Source organism: Echeneis naucrates, chromosome 3 (assembly GCF_900963305.1).
Source record: "Echeneis naucrates chromosome 3, fEcheNa1.1, whole genome shotgun sequence".
NCBI lineage: Eukaryota > Metazoa > Chordata > Actinopteri > Carangiformes > Echeneidae > Echeneis > Echeneis naucrates.
The window spans coordinates 25,777,055-25,795,151 of record NC_042513.1 but is presented as its reverse complement, the minus strand read 5'-3'; the positions used below and the strand labels follow the sequence as shown (position 1 = coordinate 25,795,151).

At 43.5% G+C, this 18,097-nt stretch overlaps 1 protein-coding gene across 1 annotated transcript; it reads right to left on the bottom strand.

The window, feature by feature from the left end:
* Positions 1-351: 351 nt before the first annotated feature.
* Positions 352-17,696, bottom strand: garre1 (granule associated Rac and RHOG effector 1). The gene is given in 14 exon segments (XM_029498675.1): positions 352-687; positions 1,123-1,198; positions 1,274-1,411; positions 1,945-2,110; positions 3,165-3,411; positions 3,413-4,280; positions 4,471-4,596; positions 5,500-5,597; positions 7,417-7,575; positions 7,787-7,948; positions 8,092-8,187; positions 8,420-8,560; positions 9,263-9,475; positions 17,193-17,696. Coding segments are annotated over 14 exon segments (3,330 nt in total).
* Positions 17,697-18,097: the final 401 nt, after the last annotated feature.

Here is an 18,097-nt window from a genome sequence, read left to right as displayed (position 1 = left end):
GCGCAGAAGCAAGTGGGTGACGGCCGTGCACGTCTCCAGCTCTTGTCTGAGGAGACGTCAGCTCAACAGACAGAGAAACGACCACTAGACTAACTGCTGCCAGCATGACACATGCACCTTTCATAGTTAAAACATGGCAGTTGGAAAAAACTTCAAAATATGTCTCATTTTCAAATGGAGATGTCTGACATGGAAAAATATAGATACAAAAATGTTGAGCCAGTGTGTGTACTTAATTTTGCCTCTCCGGGCTTTGAAATCTTCCAATTCGGTGGGTGTGGAGTGTGAAGGCTGCAGCTCGGCCCACTCGGTGGCTCATCTGACGGAGCTTCACCGTGGACATCAGGTTGGTCAGTACTGGTGAAGGTAGGAGGGCCTGTGCTCGTGTTTGAGGGGGAAGGATTTAAAGCCCTTGGTCATGGGTTTGTGTTGCTGCTGCTGCTGCTGCTGCTGCTGCTGCTGCTGCTGCTGCTGGGTGAAGGGAAAACCAGAGGAGATGCCGGTGGAGGGGGAGCAGTCGCTAGCAGTGGACCACAAAGGAGATTGCAGCATCTGCATGGAGTCGCTCCACTGGGAGGAAGGAGTGATGTTCATCTGATACAAGGAAGAGCTGGGATTGGGCATGGTGTTGGTGTGGGTGGAGTGCTGCCACGGTGCTTTAGGAGGCCAGGTCTTTGTTTTGCTGTCCTGTGGAGTGCAGCAGACAGGGATCAGTATTAGTCATCAAAATGACCATGACTGGTCCTACGGAAAGTGCAGTCTCACTGATGAAAAGAGCAAATCCATGTTGGTGATGCTTCTCAGTTTAGCAAAAATGCCAGTCAATATTTCAAACTCAAGGACATTCACAATTCCCTGAAGAGTAAGAAAAGCTGAAATTTTCATAGTTGAAGATATGAAACTAATGTAGTTTTGGTATTTTCGCTTAAGAAGGGCTTGGAAAATTGTTTGATCATACATTTTTTTTGTGGGTCAACTTGACCTGCTGGGCGAGAATTTGAAAAATGATTTCCTCTTGACTGCTGCATATATGTGCCAATACATGTTAATACTCAGAAGGAATCATTTTATGACGATTATGATCATTTTATAAAAGGAAGAACGGGGCGGCTCACACTGTACCTGGTTATCGTCACTGATGTGATGGAGCGGCGGAGACGGCAGGGTGCACACCTCTGGCTCGCCACAGCTGTGTTTTCTGAGGAGAGAGACATTTCCAGTGACCGTCGTGATCGTCATGAGGACTGTTTGAGCACCAGCTTTGGTCACGTACCTCCTCTGTTTGACTGCCGCCACGAGGTCCGGCCCAGAAAACATGGAGAACAGACTGTCGCCGTTGGCCGAAGACGTCTCATCACTGGAGCTGGCCGAGTCACCCTGATTGGCTGACCAGCTGCTGTTCACGGCCTCGCTGCAGACACAACCAGGGGAGGTGTTAGCACTGAGTCCATTACACCGTCAACAATGTGCTATTAAAAGACTCCACGGGATACAATGACACCTCGATGACATCTAAAACACTTCAGCGACACAGTCTAAGAGCAAAAGCTGCAGCCACACGGTGAAATACAAAAGTCTTCATACACAACACTGTGCTGCTCAGTCAGCGATGGCTTTCCTGAATTAGTCTCTGAGCAGAATGGATGGTGTCTCACGCTAGTGTGAAGAATTAAGTGACAACAGTCACGATAAAGGTGTTAAATGCGTCGCATATCAATGATGTCTACTATATTACTAATCCAATCATAACACTCTGTGCTACGATGAAACCAGGCTTTAAATAGCCCTCCACCAGTCCAACACGATGCTGCTGCCAAAGCTGCATTACGAGATGAGGAATGTGTATCTTGTTTTTCACTTGTGTCAGATTTTCATAGAAATGTATCATTGATGGATGAACCGAATCGCTGTGGCAGCGGATCAGAGGTGTGTATGAATACCTACCCCTCGCTGTAATACTCGGGGTGGGACCAGGTCCTGTGCTGCTCGTCAGGCATTGGCCAGTTGCTGCGTGTGTTGCTAGGGCGACGGATGTGCTGCACCTGCCGTTTCTGCTGCATGGCCTGACTGACGCCGGCGACGTAACGTGCAAACTCTGGGTCAGAGCCCACTGCTCATGGAAAGGAGAGGATGAAAAACAACCATGAGTTTCTGACACCCTCAGCTTTTCTCTTTGGCTCCCTGGAGCTCAAACTGTTTAGCCAGACTGTCTAGCAAAGCAGAAAAATCACAATAGCGGTAAGTCAACTCTGCACAATAGGCCTCGACTGCAATCAAAAGAGTCTGCTGCACTGTAAAAATAGAAACTGACACATGTTAAATTCAGCATAAACTGGTAACTAACAGTCACATGCAAGTGGAGAAACGCTAGAATTATTAGAAGTATATTAATTTTGTTTTTCAGATCAGGACCCGACATGCTGTTCTGAGCATTCATCTGAATTTCAGTGAATAACATCTTGTCATCAACGGTAAGCTTACAGTCGTGACGCCCCCACCCCCTTTCTGTAGTCTCCTGGTATGATGAACGTCTCACTAATAGCTGCATTGTGAGTCATAAAACAGTTGCCAAGAAGCTTCTCTTTAGTTTTTTGCATGTTTCCTTTTTTTTTTTATTTAACAATGGTGCCAGCAAAGCTCCAGGACTGCCTCCCTCCCCTGCTGCTGACATTATGCTCCATATCTGGCTGAGGAACATGTGAGGTCAAGAACAACACTCCTGTTTGGCTTCTCTCTTCACAACAAGAGGTCAGCAGGCAATGTTTTTATTAATATGGCTAGAAATCTTTGTATCTTTGGTTGAAGGAAGGAAAAGAGGCTGGAGGATTTATGATTAGGGTGAACTGGATCCCAAACTAAATCTGATTTTTGATTACCCAGAATTTAGCATCTTTCCCCTGAGTTGATGCCAAAGTTTACAGGCTGGTCTTAAACATTAGGAACTGACATGTTACAGCAGCAAGTGATCAAAAGATCTTTTTCTGGTTTTCAATTTTTCTTATTATTTCTTCTCTTGGGATGAAGCTGAGTAAAAAAATTGATTAGTTGGATCGCGAAAGAATAGAAAACTGGATTTTTAAGCATTTTGAGCAAAGCAAATTTAAAGCGATTCCGTTTGAGGCACAAAATATCCCACGAACATGTGATGGGCTGGTGGAGCTCACCTGCTGGGTCGAAGGGCAGCGCGTCTCCCAGGACTCCAAAGACTCCCTCGCTCTGGTCCCTGTTGGGCCAGGTGTTGTTGCGGGGCCCCTGAGGCTTCTGACCGAGCATCTCTGACATGACACTGTCCATGTAGGTGCTGACCAGGCCCAGGCTGTACAGATCTGAGCTCAGGTCCGGCAGTCCGTGGGATCCCCACTGCCCGATGGGACCCAGAGGGGACAGCCCCGCGGGGGGGGCCCTGGGGTGGAGGTTGTTGCCCGGATGTGCCGAGCCATTTGCTGGCCACTCGCTGCTGTGGCAGAACCTGTGGTGGAGTCTGCTGAGGAGGAAGCTGGGGGGGTGGCGGCTGCTGCTGACTTATGGGCTGCAGAAGGTGCTGGTAGTACTGCAGGGCTTGTGGGGAGGGCTGCTGAGATGGGGGAGGGGGCTGCTGCTGCTGCTGGGGCTGTTGTTGCTGGGGTGGAGGTGGCTGCGGTTGTGGCTGAGGCTGCTGCTGCTTCTGCACTGCTGGAGGCTGAGGCTGGGGCTGAGGCTGGGGCAGGGTTTGAACTGGGGCCTGCAGGGCACTGTGAGAGATGGACTGGGACGTTGGCGGAGGTCCGTTAAGGGGCTTTAGCTCGGCCGGGTTCGCAGACGCCACAGAGTTCCTCCTCTTGACCAGGGGCGAGGCCTGCTGGGATTTACCCATGTTGAATCCTGAGAGAAAGTCGATGACATCCTGCATCTCTTGGTCAGTGGGAAGGTTCATCCCCTGGTCCTCAGAGACCGAGCCGTTGGCCAGCTGGCCTTGCTGCGTAGAGTCCGGGGTGCAGGACAGGTTTCCCATCTGCAGGATACTCTGCAGCCTCCCATCATTGCGGCCCAAGCTCTTAGCCTTTTCCTCAGAGGTACTGCTCGTTAGCATGCTGCGTGACGGAGTACTAGGGATGGAGTAACTGCCCCCGCTATTAGAGCTGGATGAGACCTTCTTGGTGAACTTGGAAGTCAGCTTGGATATTGTTTTGGGTAATCCACTGCAGGTCTTGGAGCTGGTGCCTGGAGGAAGGTCTGCCTGGACTCCGTAATCTGGACTCTCCCGCTGCAGCTGGATCTGAATGGTGGGCAAGGCCTGCTCTCTTTTGAAGGGAGGAGGAGAGAGAGAGAAAAGGTTAACTATCATTAACGGATAGGTAGACACAGATGAAAGCAAAGATCCAGCCCAAACTGTTTGGTCTGATTTAACTAAATAAGCAGGTTAAAGGGCATGATGATCACATGAACAGACAGTTAACATTTTACTTTAGTGGCTATTTAACATTCACTCACTTCCTCTCCTTCCACCTGTTGATGTCAAACACAGCTGTGTAGAGCATGTCTACGAGCCCCAGTGTCTTCTCTGGGTCCAAGCTCCGCTGGAGCAAGGACATGGTGGCTGGGTCCTCCTTCAGACACCTGAACATGTAGGCACGCACAACAGGACAGGACATGAACCACAACATCTTAGACACAAAGGCCCAGGTGTATTTACTGAACAGAAGACGACTCGACACGTGATATTCACAAACAAGAAAAGACCAAACAAAACACCTATGATGGGGTATAGGTGATGCCGACTCAAACGTCACACACAACTGTCTGCTGTCAAAGGACTAAAATCCTAAAATTTTGTTTTTGAATGGATGTGTTTTCAGTTTCCTGAAATTACACCAACTTTATCTTGTACTTCGATCTAAAAATATATACCTCAACATTTCTAATGGAAGCACTCAGCAGCCAATTATTTATAATGTAGTTTAATGGCAGGCACCAAGCAAACATGTTTAAAAAAATAAAAAATATTGCTTACTATATAATCAGGTGTAAGCCTGTAAGAGAGGGTTGTGCTGCTGGCACCATGACAGACCAGGAAACATTTACATTTCAGCATCATAGCAGGACCGCAGTTTAGTTCAGTATTATCCTCCTGAGGACGGCTAAAGCAAATGTGTAAACACTATATTAAGAGGGGGCAGCTATCAGGGACCATTAAGTCCTGTATATAAACCAGACTGTGCTCAGTGTGTTGGGAACATAAGAGCCTCACAGTTTAATGTTGTGCTTTAAGGGAAATCTTCAGCACCAACCAAACCTGCAACTCAACAGTCAAGTCATTATCAAGTGTACTTTCCGTTCCCTCACATTTCTGACTGTGTGTGTTAGATTTGCATATGTCATTTGTCTGTCACATTCTGTTGTGTACACAAAACAGCATCATCTGTTGGTCTAACAATCCTAATCATTCTTGATCATGTTTTTAAACTATGTTTTTTTTTTTTTTTTTTACTCTTATAAAAACGGTTTTCTAGACGTACTCACCATGTAGAAGGAACTTGCACAACCACCTTGGAGCCCTCGAGGGTGATCTGGGGAGCATATGCCTCCTTGTTCTCAATCTGAGCTGTATCAACAACCACCTGTTGGGACACACAAATAAGCCTGCATCATCATCTCATTTCACAACCAAATGTTAACACAGAGTATGTAAACTCATTCAGTTCTACAACGCAACGTGCACCCACCATGACAATATGGAAAACCAAAAAAAAAAAAAAAAACCAAAAAAAAAAAAAAAAAAAAAAAAAAAACAGATTTTCAAAAGTGTCTGGATTTAATTCCCACCAAGTGAGCATGAAATGGGTTCAATGTGAGGAAACTGAATGCCTTCAATCAGCCAGTGATAACAAACAGGCGAACCTTCCTGCCTGCTGCTAGTTAAATACATTTGCACGTTCTTTGAAAGTGGCCTTGACTCCTCGAGACACACACAGCTAAGTCACAAAGAGGGAGAGAAGGTGGGAGGAGTCTACTTCCTGTATTGCAGGAAGTGCCCTATTGTTATTTTAAAAGCAGGTGTATCCTCAGAAACCCCGGGCTGCTCATATGAGACACACAAAGAGTCCATAAACCGTGTTGAAACACATGACAAGAGCTCTGAAACAGAAAGGAGGAGAAACAGCTGCAAAACAAAGTGGACGCCTTCATTAAACTCTAGAAGTCACGAGCAGAAGAAAAAAGGGAACATACATGATGATGAAGTGTGAGTTTTGTATGACGTGACAATGAGTGTGCAGCACATCTGTTGATCACGTACCTCCTCTGTGTACACACACACACACACACACACACATCATTGTGGGATGTGTGTGTGAAGTTTTTAAGGTTGAGTGTTGATAGGCTCAGATAAGGAGCTAATGCAAAGAGCTCATCCATCATCCAGGGAGCGTTTTACCGTTAATGCAGGGCCAGAATGACTAGATGGGAACTCTACCGCAGTTTGACACACAAAACAGGCCAGGCCACACAGAGGAAATAAACATGAGGCATAAACACGCTGGCGTTACTCTGAAGACAGACCTGCTGCTGGCCCTGCCTCCTCTAGACGGACCCTTTTGGTTTGCAGACCAGATGCAGCAGGAATGTTACTTCCCTTCTGTGTCTCTCCTGTTTTTGTTTACACTTCTCAGCTGCCTCGGAGCAGCCAGACAGTTCTCCTCATCTCACTTACAAATCTGATGCACAATGGGACACAAGTTGCCAAAACCAAAGACACAGAAAAGGAGATGATTCGGTAACTTCAGTTGAAGTGTCAGTGAAGTACAACAGTCCTCTTCACGTCAGCACGTCGTCTCTCATCACACATGGACGCACATGTTTATCTAAGATCATCCAGCAGAAGAATGACCTTAAACAGACTGCTACAAGAACAGAGAAAAACTGCCGGGGAATTCAGCATCTTAAATAAACTATAGTCCAAGCGTTTGTTTTTTTACTTATGAAATATAGAATTTTGGGAAAAACAGAAAAAAAATCTGCAGTAAAATATTCTGCTTTAGTTCTCCTTCTCACAAGTTAGCCTTGTCAGATAAAAAATGTAATAGTAGCTACGAATCCAACTCGGTCATTTTCAACTTAACTAAATGTGACTCAGCTCACTCAGAGCTTTTCTTGTACTTTTAGTTAAATACTGAAAAAGTAAACTGCAACAACAATATGAGCATCTGTTCATATCCATCAGGATAAATATGCTTCACTCTTGACTCTAATTAGCATTTTATGAGGTCGTTGCAAAAATTCAGAAACATTTCAGCTGCTCTTGAAAAAGTCCTGACGGACAATCACAAGATCTCAGGTTTGTTCCAGAGAGTCAAACTGCAGGGTGTCCATCCAGACAATTCTGATCTGGAAAGGAAATTCATGCAGCAGCAGCCGTGATCGCCAACATCTCCAACTCACCAGACCAGCCTGGGCGAACAGCAGCTGGACAGCTGTCTTACAGGCTCCTCTCCAACTGGATGGGCAGACATGGTTGAGGACCTCAGTGACGGGAGAGTCGTCTCTGGGGGTCACTCCGTTCTGGCCCATCACCTCCTTAATGAGCTGCAGCATTGTGTGCTGAGGAGACGAAACACAGCAGCCAATCAGTTAAACAGTCAGCCATCAGTGTCTGCTGACGTTACACTACAGATGACACTGAAACGTAAATGGGATCTTGATTTGAAGCAGAAATAACATTTCTTTTTTTAACTAGTGAGCTGGAGACAACTAATGGCATAACAATCATAGATCACATAGACATATGAAGCTGGCCGGTGGGGTCAGGTACCGTTTTTAGTTTGAGGTTTTCAGCCGTTGACTCGTTGAAGGATACCCCTTTGAGGAAATGTGAGCCGATCTGCACTGGGATGGTGGGCAGCTCACACTGGATAGGCTGGGAGGTGGTCTGCATCCTCCCAGCCTGCTGGGCCTCCGCCTCACTGCAGCAGCCCTACACACAAGCACGCAGGCATGCATGTTCATAAGAAAAACACTGGCAGCGGGTGGAGATAGAGCAATAAAAGAATAACCTCCTCACTACTCACCATTCTATTCATCTATCAATATTTTAGTGACTTTTGGAGCAGAACTCACCTGTAAGGCTGCCTCCACAGCTTTGGGGTTCAGATGAAAGCCTGCCTTCAGTGCATACTCACTATGACCCAGGCTCTCTAGTGCTGCTTTATAGACCTGGAGATAGGGAGAGAACATGGCATGATGTGCTATCAGTCCAAGATTGCTTTTATCACCTAGAACAGGTTTTTAATGGTTAACTTCTGACGCTGTCTATTTCCATTCTATTAGTCCATTAAAACTGTCATACTTGAACTTGGAAGGTGACATTTTCTCAGAAGATATTTGAACGCCACTGGTACAACAGTGGGTGCATTTCCCTGTCCTGGTCTTCAGGGTGATACTGTACCTGTAGAGCGTTGTCAATCTTCATGTTGAGCTCCTTCAGCTGATGCTCAGGGATGGTGGTGTTGTTGGAGCAGAAGAGTTGCTGTACCTGGATGCCTGCCAGGCAGCCGTCCCGGCCCCGCTCTCTCAGCTTCGCCGTGGCCTGAGGGCACAGAAGAATGCAACAGTACCAGCTCAGAATGGAGGATCGACAGTACTAGAGGATATCTCACTACTAATGTGCTGCAAAGTTAGACTTAAAAGAACAAAATGCAAATAAAGGACAATGTTAAAAAGGATTACTTAATGCTGTAAAAATGTCAGGAATTAATGAAAGTAGACTAAGATTTTAGAAATATAGCCTTGGACATGATTGAAGAGGGAAAAAAAGTGCATAGTGCTGAGTGGCTTAACTAGAGTCCTGGCCGCCTCCTTCTCTCTCTTTCTCTCTCAACAACCCCCCCAGCACATTCTACCAGGATCTAGCCAGGCCCAGTCCCCTCTGGGGCAAACTAACACCCTGCATGCCGGGGCTTAACAGATCAATCAACCCAGTATTCTGCTCTCAGCCTCACTGTACACAACAGAGTTTAAAATGGGCCTGAGGGACTGATCAGCCTGGGGATTAGTTGGGTCCTCTTACAAAAGGCCTCCCCTACAAGGGTTAGGGTTAGATGGGTGTAGAGCACGGCAAGGCAGGATTACAGAGAAACTTCCCAAATAAAAGAGGTTAGGTCATGGGTTAATTGAGGTGGAAAATCATAAAAACTGAATTTCTCAGGAACGTGTCATGATTCAGTTTTTTGGCTCACAGAGAATATACCCAAGGCCCAGAGTCTTCAGGCGCCCTTTGCCTTCTGCCTACCTCAGCGGCGCCTTTCCATGAGCGGGAGGCTTCCTCCAGCTCTGTGAGGGGCCCAAGGTCAGAGCTTTGGGAGCGGGCGTTGGCGCATCGCTCCTGGGCCTGTGCAAGGGCCTCGGCAAGACAGGACTGAGCCACTGGTTGGACCTTTTGCAGAGCCTGTGACAGAAACTGGAAGTGGACCTGCATCACAGTGAGGAAGCACCGACCCAGTACCTAGAATGAACACACATGTGACTGTTACAAGGACATGAAAATCTGAGGAACATCCATCAGTCAGGAGGTTTTTTCTATATTCACCTTCAGGCAAGAAAACTATGCTCCACATGCTTCAGTAACTGGCTAAGAAAGACTTCACCAATAAAATTCTGTTTTATGATATGAACATTTATAGCATTGTTCCAAAAACAATCAAGAAAGTAAAAAACTACAAAAAGATACAAAATACAAACTACAAAAGTACTTCATTACTGCTACACATCAAAGCAGCTACCATTATGTTAAACACAAATAGGTGCTGCACCAGTTCTGCAAATTTGCCAGAAATACTCTGGAATCAACAGGATTTTTCATTTAAAGTCAAAAAGTGATTTACTGCAAGATTAAAGATACACAGAATGTACAAAATCAAATTAATTTGATCAGACTGTCTCATTTAAGCATGATTCATAAAAATCCTCATAAATTCAGAAGAGAAAATAAGAAGGCTTGGAGGAGTAGCATCCTCCATCTTGATAGCTGACTTTGGCACAATCTGTTTAAACAACAGACCACAACAAAATATAAAATAAAATCATTTCTTCTTTTGACATCATTTGTCGATCTTTTATTCCTGCTGTTCTCCACGGCAGACACCAAAACAGGAATGTTGCTTTTTGAAGTCCACACAGCATCTTTCAAATAAAATGTCTGCATATGTGGTAAATTGTGTGCTGTAAGCAGACATTAAGCCCATGAGAGCAACAAGTACAATGTGTGTTTGTATTGGTAACCAAAAGACATAAATGTGGACTAAATGTGTCTGTCTCTGCATGTCCCTGAGAGAGAGGGATGAGGGTCAAGTTTGTCTCTATATAGTCAAAGACGGAAAAATGTCAGCAGGTATGACAATATTTAAAATCTTACTCTCTGTTAATCTCTGTTTCTGTTCATTAAGCAATGCACACATTATGTTACATTATGATGTCAATGTGTAACCACAGCTAAAACTGCAGTCAATGAGAGTCCAAGAGAACAGAAGAGAGGACGGAAGGAAAAGAGAAGTAATCACTTGATAAAAATTATTCCTTGAATTTGTGGATCGAAGGTTTTCACACTGTTGCCTTTGTCACATTTTATTCAATGTTTACCACAAGTTTGCATTATTTAAAAATATATATATCATTCATTACAGTAACTCGTTTCATTTTTTAATATTTGGATCTCAATTCAATATATATTTATTTAGATATGAAATGTAACTTCCTACATCTACTGAGCTGAGTGTTGCTTGGTGTGGACAGAGAATAGTCCAGGCTTAGAAACTGCTTGTTGTCCAGTTAGCAAAATAAGAGAAACAGGACACCACAGGGTCCACCATGGACGCAGGGTTTTCTTTTTCAGGTACCTGCTGAAAATATCTCAAGGGGGAGGCTGTAAAGACAGAAATATGCTGCTGCTTCCTGATGGCAGCACAGGAACAAAAGGCACTGCCTCCTTCATTCTTTCAACATCACACCTCATGGAAAAAGTGAACTGTGAATGACTGAAGCCGTGAGACCAACAATGCTTACTGGTTTCATAATAACAACAAAAAAAGGATGGGAAAAATCCATCATCCTCTTATGAGAGTTTCAGTCTTGACTTATATGGGTGTTTCCTTGTGTGTGGGCATACTGTGATTGGCTGATGAAGTTTTATTTTAAAAGATTATGACACATTATACAAACTGTCAACATCCTCTTGGGTGGTTTGATGTTCTCCCTCATTTCATTTTTAGTGTTAAAGAAAAGGTGAAATTCGAAAATGTCCCAAATACACAGATGTAAAGTTCTATCCGAGAGGAAAATTGTTGTGCGTGGTCTGCTTTACATATTGTATGTGCAGACATTTCCTTTTGTTAAGTGGTCATTACATAAGCACCAGTATTGATCTCAAGTGTGAGACAAGAGGGAATACCGCTCAACATCATAACTGGTGCATTATTGCTCTATATTGGAAAACATGACTGTGTGTTATTGCTCAGAACTTCACTGGACTTGTTTCTTGTGTTATTGTGCTGACTAGTATAGATTCCATGCTACGTTGAGAAGATGTATGTAGGAACACTTAAAATGGAGAAAGAGTTCCTCTTCCTAAGAGGAGCAAATATTACTGAGGAATTATTGTATACTGCACATCACCAGCATGATTATTATACTAATAAAGATGCTTGCTGAGTCACTGTGCTCAGGGAATAAATAAAAGCTATACTGAAGTGAATTCAAGACACCATGAGGCTGTTTTTCTCTTCCAGAAAACAGCCGAGCAGAGACTCGGCTCCATCACTCAACAGGTCACAGGACTGATACCAAGTGTTTTTATCCCTGCCAACATGACAGCACACCAAAAACCTACCCTCTCCTGAGCAACAAGTACCCGTCTTAAAAAAAACAGGGAGAGAAACGAATCCTATTTGGTGAATAATTAATGCCATATAAAAGAGACCAAAAAAAAGAAAAACACAGGGAACTCATACTCAGAAATGCAGACGAGGTTAAAATATCGTGTGATTTTTATATTTCATCAGTTCCTTATAATGAAACTTCTGTGTGTGGACAGGAACTAAAGAAAACTTAAGAGTCTACAGCCACAGTAGCAGCTCTGTGAGACTGCACTTATATAGGCACACTGCTGCTTTGAGCTGAATGCTTAATTTGCATGTTAGCATAATAAAATACATTAATTAGAACTAAACACAAATCACAAGTGAGAGAGCTATGAATCATAACCCAAACATAAAAAACAAACTATTCACTAATTTATTTATTTATTTTTTAAGTTGTTGCTGGCCTGGAAAGTCAAGGCCTCACAAAAGTCTGTTTGACACATTGTGTGAGAACTGTGAATATCTGCACTCAACTTGGTGCCAATCTATAAAATAGATGTTGACATGTCTCTCAGAGCAAATGAAAAAGAATTACCTGCTGGTGATTCAGATGATCAAAACAACACAAAGTTATTTATTCTCAGACCTCAAGCATTCAGAGCATATTACATGGCTATCTATCAAATAGTTGTCCACGTATGAAATCAGTTTTTTTTGTTTTTTTAAGTACCAGTGTCAGCAGGATTTATCCTCTGGGGAGATGTTGAAAATTCCTAAATTGAGCACAGAACAATTCTTAGCTGGCTACAAAAACACTGCGAGCTGTGAAACTTTCCAAAGACAGCAACACAGATTTATCACACTTTTCAAACCTTTGCATGTTCACAATTTAGTGAAATATTTTTCCTTTTTTGTGAAGTTCATACCATTAAAAAGTAACTTTTCACTTTGAAATGGGCTCATTTTTTGTATTTACTGCTGTCAATTTATTTTCTTCTTTTCACTGCAAATATCCACAAAAACAAAATAATTTTTCCAACTTGTGGCAAAACCTTTGCAACCAACTACAGAACAGCCTATTCCTTTACCACAGGCTCAGATCCAGTGTGCACAAGAGGAAAAATTCCTGCTCCTGCTGTTGTTGCAACTAATGTCAACTACTGTAATCCCAACTCCATCAATCATCAGGGATTTAGTGTCTATAGATAACAGCCACATATAACCTGATAATGAAGCTTAGAAGGTAATCTATATATGTTCAAGTAAACTTCACGTTATGTAGTGCATAATAACGAAGATGACCAAATGACATGGACATTAACTGACAGTGAGATTAAACGCTCCTCCAAGTGTTACGAATTAATCTAAAATCAACACGTGAGGGGGAAAAATGAGGACACGGCTGCAGCACTAGATAATGGATAACACATGTGATTGGCTGTGCAGTATCCCACACAGTCATGGAAAATATGAGAAATAAGAATGCAGCAGAGCCAAGCCGATGGTGGGCCCCTCTCAGGCCCAAACAAGGAGAATCATGAATCAATCAACGCTTAATTTCCATTTTCTGAGAAGAGCTGCAGTATCAGTGCACCCAATATGGTGGAGTAACGTTCCGTAGAGCTCAACCTCTTCTAGAGGAAGGAAGTGTGAGAGGAGCAGAAAAAAAAAACAAAACAAAACACAGATTGTCAATCAGTATTTCTTTTAAAGATTCAATCTTTGCATTTTGCCCACGCCTTAACTCTATTTTACGGCCATTCTGAGGAAACAGGAAGGTCATTCAGCCCATTGGATCAATCACTTCTCGATTTATTCTGCTTTCGTTAAAACTAAAATACATTGTCATCAGTCTTATGACGCTATCAACTAAAAGAGAACCTGTAAGAAAGCCTGTTTGGTTAAAGTGAGGCTATTTTTTCTTTTCTATTTAACTAAGAAAAAAAAAAAAACCTAACCCACAACCAAACAAATTGTTTGAGCAATGGTTTTAAAAAATTTATATGAATACTTTTAAAACCAAGAACCTGGTCTTAGCTACAAACAGGAACATGTGCAGACGTTTTGTTACACAAACCTGGCAGTGAGGCAGATATATTTCATAACAAACCAGCCATCATTCAACTCTACAGTGGACTTAGCACCTAGTCCAACCAATGTTGCTTCATTTCTTTCTTCCTTTTCTACGCCCAATTTTGTTCTCACTTTTTGCCTCGTATGATAATTTTGCTCCTTGAGGCAGAAACCTCCTGAGTTAAAATCCAGCTCCTTAATTATATTGCATGTCATCTATGTCCAAAATTTCAGAATGTACAAAATAACGGCCTCTACTCACACAAGCTCTTCTCATTTTCCTCTCAAATGTTTGCCTCTTTTTATAGAACACAAATGAAAACAGCCTATGAAATAGAGTGAGTTAATAAAGGCCTCACATGATATGGCTGCATTTTCCAAAAGAGACCATAAAAAAACAAACAAACAAAAAAAAACAAAAAACAGCTGAAGACCAGGGGGTTGTTTTTCCACTGGGGTTTACTGGGCAAGCTTACTCAGATGTCTGACTAAAGCAGTCAGAGTCTCTCCTGTTGTGGGGACCTTTTTCTTTCTGCCTCTGGTCTTCGCTACGTCGTTTAAACTTACAAGCTCGGTGAACAGCCTCTAAAACAAACCGTGACATTTTCGTGCATATTTGGCAGCGCCGTTGCTCTGAGCAGCCAGGTAGCTGGGCGCTGATATGGAGAAAAAGAAGTGGTTTGTTTTGCTGTCTGCACTGACCCGAACTTTTCAGGGCTCTCAGTAAAAACAAAAAAGAAAAAAAGAGTGGAAAAGAGAAGGAGACGTGAGCAAAGGGGGGGCAGGAGCGTCACATACCACAACTCCCCTAACTCAGAAAGGCATTTGGTCCTTTTTGAAGACCTCATAATACATTCTGCTGCCAAACAGCATTCCTCCACTCATGCAGACAAAGGAAAATCCCTTTTACAGTCACAAATACATCACACGAGACAGGCTGAATTAGCAGCAATTATCACAAGCCGGGTCTAAACAAGTTGAAGCTGTGTGTGCACTGAGGTTTCTTCGACTGAAAGTAAACGTGGTGGATAGTAGAGCAGATACATAATCAAAAGCATCGTTCCCCATCGCTGAACCCCAGCCCCGGCCATAGATGAGTCATCACAAAAGCATACAGGCTGTTGAGGATTAAATTAACTACAGGTGGACGTGAACTACATTCTGATCACTTCATCAGTTTTAGCCAATGCATTCTAGATGTTAATGTTGCTTTTACTTTCACTGTCCCTTGCATATTTTTAACCATTTTAGATCCAGAAACATCTGAACTGTATTCCTAACGGCAACAAACAAAAATGTTCAGACTTTCATATACAATAATCATTGGACAAAAAGGCAGCAGCTGTCAAACAGTCAAAAGCTGCAAAAACTAAAAAAAAATAATAATAATAATAAATAATAATAATAATAATAATTTAAATCATACATCCACCCTTTGCTGTTGCCATATCATCATTATTTTAAGCCCTCTTTTTTGTTGTTTTGCTCACATGAAACTGGCACTCTATCATAATATTATTGTGTACTTTCAGTGTTTTCTCTGAGCCTATTGTAAATTATTACCGTGTTTCCTTCTCTGCTTTAACAAATGTACCCTTTATGCCCGAGGCCAGACAGCTAATGAAAGTGCCAAGCCATGCGGTGTAAATTTTCACAGACTTGGGCTTCCTCTAATATTCATCTGTGCATATCCAAGACCACAAAGAGTCAGATTTACCGACTGCGGTGCAAAAGTGTTTCCTGTTTTGGGCTCAGCCACATCCACTGAGGTCCTGCAGTCCTTTCTGTGTCTTGGCTGCAGCTATGAATTCCCCGCTAAATAAGATTTATTCAAACATTGACGATCCTCATCATTTTTGTTTTATGCTGCAGCGTTGCCACCTGTGGCACTGCCCTCCATGGTGGTGTCGACAGTGCCAGGGAACAAGATAGAATATGAAATGTGATTATAAAAAGATTAAATGGACTCAGATCAAAAGCCGCAGCAGTGAGGGATTTGAACAGGTGAGTAAAACTGCAGAGGAGGAAATGATTCAGACTTTAAGGCAGATGAGAAGATGCTGTTCAGCCAATATGTTCATTTCTCGGTTTCCTACTTCACAGACAGACAACCGTACATTAAACTAAGTCTGAATAAGCAGATGTAGTAATCATGAGGAAAGATGGGGTTCATGTTGGTGGCTGCTTGGGTGTGGATGCAGCTGAAAATACAGTGACACAAAGCTGGTGGCAACACACAAGACTATATATTAGGGCAGTACAATTACAGCAAAACTGAATTGAAAACTGGAATTCCTCTGATTAATATCATTACTGAGATTTTCCGTCATAATTATTACTTCATGATTGTAACCTCTCAGAGCAGGAGCATCTGTTGATTCTGTTGACTGAATCCTCCTCTGGGTTTAAAGTCAACAGGGGTCTCTCTTTCAACCGTGGGATTTGTGCGTTGTGCTTATAAGTGACTTCTACTCTGTCTGTGAACCACAAGGTTTGCTTTGGTGTCCCTGTCTCCTTTGTTGAGCAAATATATTTTTCACAAGATGTGACAGTGCAGATGCCAGCTCTTCTCGTGTTAACAGTGACAACAACAAGTTAACCAGACTGGAATTAATGCTCAGACACAGCAATGTGTACACCCCTATGTGACTTTTAAGGAAAAATAGAATTATCTTGATTATTCCTGTGCGAGAAAAGACAAACGGGCAAAAAATGACAGCGTAAATAGGGGAGGAAGTCACAGGGAAGAATCACAGCTGAAGCTTTAAATTAGCGCTTCAGTCTCCAAGTCCCCTATTTAAAGCCCTCGAAAAACACCTCCGCTCCAATGTTTCACATTGTACACATCAGAAATTTAGCACTGTGAAAAGACGGCGTGGCATTTCGAATGACAAAAGGTGACTTTTCCTCACACATCCTCAGTGTTTTTCACACCTCACCCTAAGATCCTGACACCAGTTTAAAACTGGGCGTGAGGGGTCCTATTTGAGCCAGGAAGCTCTGAATCATGGAGCTAGACTTCTGACAGAAAGAAGCTAAGCATCGTAGCACCATTAGTAGATGATGCGTCATGGGTAAATGGATATGATAAAATATGTGCTGCTTTAGTGCCCGAGGTTGTGAGCCTAACTAATTCTTTCCAGGCGAGTAAACAGTCGGCTTGAATGTCAATTTCTTTGTTTGGCGACAAACATGAGACACTTGCCTACCTAAGTCAACACAATGTGACACACTGTATGAACTGGCTCAACGAGTGTCAATAGTGAGACGGTGTGTGACTGAGCAAGCGCTTACCTCAACATCCTGCAGGCTGAAGTCATTCTGGTCTTTGAAGTTGGCGGCCCCGGCGCTCAGCTCCATCAGCATCTTGGCGATCTCAGGCTTTATTGCTGCAGTCAGCCTGCTGGCCGCCTCCATGACGTGTTCCTGCACGTCCTTCAGTTGCATAGCTGCTTTGGAATAATGAGAGTTCCTGAACACACTGCTGAACAGGTCTGTGAGGAAGGCGCTGGCCCGGCAGAACACGTTGAGGGCATCCAAATATTTAGAAATGCCTTGCTGGATGTCGGCAACTGCAGTGGTTGTGGCAGATGGAGGTGGGTGGCAGCTGCCAGGCATGCCCACCCCAGTGCCCATGGGCGAAGAGGCCGAGCAAGAGGAGGCCAGAGAGGCGCTCAGGGTCCGGCTCAGCTCAGGCATCTGGTACTGCTGGTGCTGTTGCACTTTCTGCTTGGACCCGCCGAGCAAAAAGCGACGCTTGTAGTCCATTTTACTTTCCTGTGCACTACAACAATACATAAGTGGTGCAACAGCACCGGAAGCTCCTGTCGTTCAGGTTTTTTGGGGGTTTTTTGCCCCGCAAAGTGCTCCTGCCCTCTTTACAACAACAAAAAAAAAAAAAAAACAAACAAAAAAGAAACAACCCAAACACAACAATACTGAAACTGTTCAAGTTACGTGAAATAACAGCCTATGGATTCCACCTGCCAGAGTCTCATGTCAGTGTGCCTGGTGAGAGGCAGCAGAGTGAAGCGTGAGGTCGAAGGGTGATGACAAAGACTGACAGGCTTCGTGAAATTTTTACATGCAGCCCTGCTGCGGATACGCCAGGCCCAGCTTGAAAAACAGTACAGTCACACCTCCTGATTCTCCATTTCCAGCTTCAGAATAGTTGAGCATAATAGGGGACAAAGTCAAAA